Source organism: Leptosomus discolor, chromosome 6, assembly GCF_034619465.1.
Source record: "Leptosomus discolor isolate bLepDis1 chromosome 6, bLepDis1.hap2, whole genome shotgun sequence".
NCBI classification, from domain to species: domain Eukaryota; kingdom Metazoa; phylum Chordata; class Aves; order Leptosomiformes; family Leptosomidae; genus Leptosomus; species Leptosomus discolor.
In genome coordinates, this window is record NC_141396.1 from 20,483,436 (window position 1) to 20,489,232 (window position 5,797).

Sequence of the window (5,797 nt, forward strand, 5' to 3'; positions counted from 1 at the left end):
GTGCCTGGCTTCCCCTGAAACCAGCAGCCATTCCCCCGAGCCCTGGCCGGCGGCCCTCTGATATTAATGAGCGATGCCCCATTGAGCCTTTAAGGGGCCTTAATGGCCCGGGCGAGGCGCGGCCGCCCACCCCCGGGGGAAGCGGCCATCAGTACTGAGCACCCTGCCCACCGCTCCGCGCACTCACCTGGCCGCCCTCAGCCTGGGCGGGCCGGGGCCGGCGGAAGGCCCGCTGCCCCCTCGCCCCGGTGCGGGCACAGCCCCGAAGCAGCGCGGGCCACCCGGGGCAGCCTTCCGAGGCAGCGCCGCCGGCCATGGCGGCCCTCTGGCTGTGGCTGTGGCTCGGCCTGGCCTGGCTGCTGTGCCTGCCGGCGGCGAGCGGCCTGCCCCTGGCGCCCGGCCCGCGGGACGAGGTGCGGGCGGCGGCCCTGCAGCGGCTGCGGGAGGTCTTCGACATCGAGGAGGTGCCGCCCGACGTCCTGCGCCGCAAGAAGCCGCCCCAGTTCATGGTGGATCTCTTCAACAAGGTGGCTGACGCCAACGGCATCACCCGCGCCCCGGGGCTGCTGGAGGGCGACGTGGTGCGCAGCTTCGAGGACCGAGGTGGGCCCGGGGGCCTGGCCGGGGCCGGGGGGCGGCGGGGCCCGCGCCGAGAGTTGAATTCCCCGCGGCAGAGCAGCGGCGTTTCCCGAGCGGGGAGCGGCCCCCTGCCCGCTGCGGAGCCCCTTCACCGCCCGCATCGCGTCCCGCCGCCGCAGATTTGACAGACCCGACGGCTGCTATGGAGAACGCGGGGGTAGAGCTTATTTTGCGGGGTCTTGCGTTGTTCTTAAAGGAGGCTCTGTTCCAGTTCACGTGGACCAGTACCACTTCTACTTCGACATCAGCGCGATGGAGAAGGGCGAGCAGATGCTGAAAGCCGAGTTCAGGGTCTTCAAGCTGAAGAGGACACATGTGTCTAGAAGGTCTGACGTGAAGCACTTTTGCAAAGTAAGCAGGGAAATAATCCGTCAGTTACTACGTGTGCTTTCGCTGTTAATACCGAAAATCGGGAGTGCAACCACTTGCCACATAACCCTGCTTTGTTTTTATTTGGATGTGATGGTTGTCCTCGCTTTTTCTTTGCCTCCAGCATGCAAAGAAGTAGACACAAGGTTTTGGCTTTGGCAGTATGCTGTTCTTTGCGCTCTGTAGCAGAGTTCTCCCAAAAGATACCAGTGTCAGACCTATCTCAAACCACACTGTACTTTTCTGGAGTTTGAGATGTTTTGAAATTCGAATCGAAATTTATCTGCTTGAGCTGCCCTAAATAATAGCAATCTGGAATTCATAGGTAAATAGGGCAGGTGAAGACGCTGACACTGAGTTATCTGTTCCTTTGGGAAAAGGCACTATGGGCCTTTTTGCAAACCTGAAGACAAAGGTGCGGAGAGGAATTCCATGGTATCAGATGTTAAAAAAGTAAAGAAAAGGGATATCGGGATATTTTTCTATAGTATCAATCAGGCTAGTGTCCTGCTTTTGAACATATCTGGAAGTGGATACATGTAGTGATACTTGTTTTTCTGTTAAGCTGTCCAAACCCTCCTTTTTGCCTGGTTTAGAATGCTAGTGCAGTTTTACAGCTGTGATGCGACAGAAATGGGCATAATCTTCATCCTCCTTGTTTTGCGGTAAGAAAATTGGTTTAATTTCTTATTATTTTGTTGTATTGCTCTCATCAAGGTGGAAGTGTATGAGCTCTTGGAGAGTGGGAGTCAGCCACAAAAAAAAACCCTCATTGCATCAAGATTGTTGTCCCTGTACACAGAAGGCTGGGAAGTATTCAACGTCACGCAAACAGTAAGCAGAGAATTCTGACTTAATTGTAACTCTCTTAAGATGATAGTCAGCTCATAACTCCAGCGCTGCCCTTGTGCTGGGTTTTGTGGTCAATTCTAACTGAAGGGCAGCAGCAGAGGGAGCAGCTCTCTCTGCACTTAGAAGTACACCTGGTGCTGTCTGAATTAAAGAAGTGTTTATATGCTGCTAGCAGCACAGGCATGATCAAAACTGAGAACCCAAACCTAGTCGATAGGAGGGACATCAGGTCAAGTATGTCATTGTGAATTAAACGTGTTAGTCCTTAGGCTGCCAGAGGAGATGGCATTGATTGTGTGTTTTCATTTCTCCTTTTTATTCTGGTAACATTACTGCAGAGCAGATGTGCAGTGTGCTTTAACATTGTGTTTCTGGAATTTATCATGCTTGGATTGTTTTTCATTTAACTTCCTCTGTAGACTTCTTTATTTGTTAGTTTCAAGATTTGTTTTGTAGATATCCTTAAACAGTAACAGTATGTCAGTGCCTTTCCATAGGAAAAAAACCCATAGTTTAAAACCTACAATTTCTTAGGTTTAAATCTGTACTTTCAGACAGTGTTCTTCGTTGCCTAAGCTTTATGGTCAGGCTGAACAGGATGCTTGAATTATTATTGGTCGAGTTCAATCTTGAGTCATGATAGCCTTGCTTGAGAATGTCCTGACCTTATCTATTGGTCTGTAATTATAACAATTAGATATAAATCTGCTTGATCGCAACTTAATTTCTTGAAAAGCAATGTTTGTTAGATTTGAATAAGTTTTAATGGTATGGAAAGTCTGGAGAGTTGGTATTACTCTGTTGTTAAGATTGCTATGAAAAATAAATTCCTGGCTAAAGTCAGAGAGGATTTATTTAATGTTAATTTTAACTCCTAGACTCATCTATTTACTAGTGAATTCTCTGAAATTAATTATCTTCCTCTAAATGTAGCTTTGGGGAATGTATATGCTATTTTGTGTTTTTAAATGTTGAAATACTGGTTTAAATATTAAACTCAATTGAGTCTCAGCTATATGGTTACCTCACTTCTGTCAATATGTTTTTAGCTTTCATAGCTTGTTGCCTGTTGCCTTTTCCTAATACAAACATTGCTTAATCGTAATGCTATAATAAGAATATTGAAACAATATTTTTTCATTTCCCTGTCATTACCAGGTTTCCAAGTGGGTTGGAAACAGCAGCTCCAACCACGGCTTTTTGATAACTACAATGCATGTATTCAACAATAGAATTGAGCACAACCTGGTTAAGTTTGCTAAGAACCAGGGCACTTTGCGGGAGAGTAGAAATGCTCTCCTTGTCCTCTTCACCAACAGTAACAAACGGAGGACTTCCAGCTTTGTACCTTCTTCCACAAGTAAGCTCACGTGAGAGCAGCAGCTCTGTTTTAGAATATGAACTCCCTGTTCGTCTTCTGTTATGTTCTGCTGCCTCATGTATACCTCATCTCAGTATTTACTTGCAGTGTTGGACAGGTTTGAAGTTCAGCTTTGTCCCTGATCAGAGTTCGATTTGATAGTTCTTGCTAATAGGTCACCCAGCATCTTAAGGTGCTTCTCCCCTCAGAAAAACTGTGTTTGTGGGAAATACTCATAAAGCCTAGGGGGAATCTGGTTTATTTATCAGTTTGTAAAGGGGTGGGAATTCTTTTTTTTTTTTTTTTTTTTTTAAATTACTATTTAGATTATTTTTATGGTGGTGATGTTTGCATAAAATTGTAGATTAGGTTTAGGCTAAAAAAGCTCAGTGACCTGGAAAACTTTGTGAAAATGCTGGTAAAGTAACTGTAAGTAGAGTTATTAAGTGCAGATTTTCAAGAGCGGAAAGAGGTTGTTAAATAAGCAATTTAAACCTCTCTGTCCTTGGCTTGGTTTTTAAGCACCTATTTAACTTCAGTGACTAATTAGCATTGTGACTAAAGGCTGCTTTCATCAAAGACAACGCCCTCATCCCTTCAATTACAAAACACAGTGTCTTACCTCTCCCACTGGTCTTCCAGTAAAACCAACTAAGGCTGGATTTTAAAGCCTGATAAATGCAAAGAGCAAAAGCTGGGAGGAGGGGCAAAGATGATTCTGGTTTGGGTTTGCAGGGTTTTCTGGTAAACGATTGAATTTGCATATTAAAAAGAAACTAGGTAGGACTTGCATCAATATTAAGAGGTAGGTGGTGAAATTGATGACAAATAAAAATGTGGCTGGCCAGTTTGTTTTTTGTTTTTTTTTTTCCGAAGACAGTTTTTTATAGTGAAATCCTAAATTCCAATTTAATGAGCATCAAGCTATGTATGGGATTTTGTGCCAGGACTGAGAAATTGATACCCATTTCTCAATGAAGAAACTCCATAGACCTGCCTGTTCTTTGTGATCAATGAATCTGTGCAGATTGTTTTCTGCCAGCCTGTGTATTGGTGGTGTTCAGCCTGCGTACATAGATTTGGAGGTCTCCATGGACATTTATCAAGGCTTCTCAGAAGATAGTTTAAGAAAGCAAACCTGTGGTTGGAAAGCTTCATTCTCTAGCAGAGTTCCATAAACCTGGTGGTAATTTTTTCAGATCCAAAAATTGAAAAGTATTTTAAAAAATACTGCTTTACAGGAACATACTCTCCTTTGCAAGTGTATGGGTAGAGTTCCTAGGAGGAGAATATTGGAGAGAGAAAAAAGCTGTCATCTCCACCCTCTATTGGCACTACTCAGTGTGATGTGCGTTGCAGGAGTGGCTATATCAAGACTGTTAGTACCAGTCTGACCAGATTCAGCCCTGAAAAGGGCCTGTGGAGTTCACAGAATGTATTTAGTATATCACTGAGCTTTTCCTTTATATTTCTGCAGCATTGGGTCCTTTCAGGCCGCAGTAAAACACAAGATTTGGCAGTTTTTGAAATATGGCTGAAATGGCAGTTGAATACACACCCCTTCTGGTACTTTCACAGTATAAGTGTAATTTTAAAATCTACTCTGAAGACTTCGATGTAGGTTTATGGAATACATGCAGAATACTGTACTCGGGAAATTAAGTTATTTTGAGAAAGGTTAACATGCAACTTCCTTTCAGAACCAGAGATGAACCATGCCAAAAATGACTCATCGCGCGTGCCACATGAAACTCAGATCATTGAAAGCAGCAGTGCAATCATGAGCAGGAGACCTCGAGCTGCTGCAGTCCCTTCTGCCACAAGCCAGGTAACGGCATGTCATCGAAGGGAACTCTACGTTGACTTCCGTGCTATTGGCTGGTCAGGATGGATTATTTACCCAAGTGGATACAATGCATTTTATTGCAGAGGATCTTGTCTCTTCCCCTTAGGGGAAGGCCTAAATGCAACAAACCATGCTACAGTTCAGTCCATAGTCCATACACTTAAATTGTCTCAAGATATCAGCACTCCCTGCTGTGTGCCAGATGAATTGAAGTCCCTCAATCTTCTCTACTTTGATGACAAAGAGAATGTGGTCCTTAAAAATTATAAAGGCATGGTGGCAACAAGGTGTGGTTGTCATTAGCGGGACCATTTTTGTCTGCATCTGGCGTGCACCTGGATTGAGTTCCCCATTTGCCACTGAAGATACCAAGGGAGATGGCGTTTCAGCTCACAGGGCAGGAGATCCAGAAGCTCACCTGTGCTTCAGATCCTTCTCCCCTCGCCGTGGCTGTGTGGAAAGATATTTAAGGCTGGCTTTCAAAGAGCTGTGGGCTTCTGCAGGGTATGCTGACCTGCATGGAGAGATCTGTTGAGTGCCGTACACCAGAGGAAACCATTAAAACCAGGAACTTACTACGTGAAGGAGTTGAAACACATTGTTGAGTGTTCAAATTAAGGTCTCGTTCTGTATATTGAGGCCCAGAACTTCCCATGATGTGACAGGCATGGTATCCTGCCTCAATCCAGGATGGGGTGCAGGCCTGTTAGTAACACGTTCAGTTTTGACTG

The 5,797-nt window shown here is 45.2% G+C and overlaps 1 protein-coding gene across 1 annotated transcript; it reads left to right on the forward strand.

The window, feature by feature from the left end:
* The first annotated feature begins 314 nt into the window (after nt 1-314).
* On the forward strand, nt 315-5,369 carry LOC104354202 (bone morphogenetic protein 7). The gene is made up of 5 exons (XM_086467292.1): nt 315-603; nt 836-990; nt 1,726-1,842; nt 3,019-3,220; nt 4,927-5,369. The coding sequence occupies exons 1-5, from the start codon at nt 315-317 to the stop codon at nt 5,367-5,369; spliced, it is 1,206 nt and encodes a 401-aa protein (XP_086323418.1).
* Nucleotides 5,370-5,797: the final 428 nt, after the last annotated feature.

Coding starts and splice junctions, on each gene's coding strand:
- LOC104354202 (XM_086467292.1), top strand. CDS start 315: ATGGCGGCCCTCTGGCTGTGGCTGTGGCTCGGCCTGGCCTGGCTGCTG. Junction 604..835: donor GCGCAGCTTCGAGGACCGAG/GTGGGCCCGGGG, acceptor TTGTTCTTAAAG/GAGGCTCTGTTCCAGTTCAC. Junction 3,221..4,926: donor CTTTGTACCTTCTTCCACAA/GTAAGCTCACGT, acceptor TTTCAGAACCAG/AGATGAACCATGCCAAAAAT.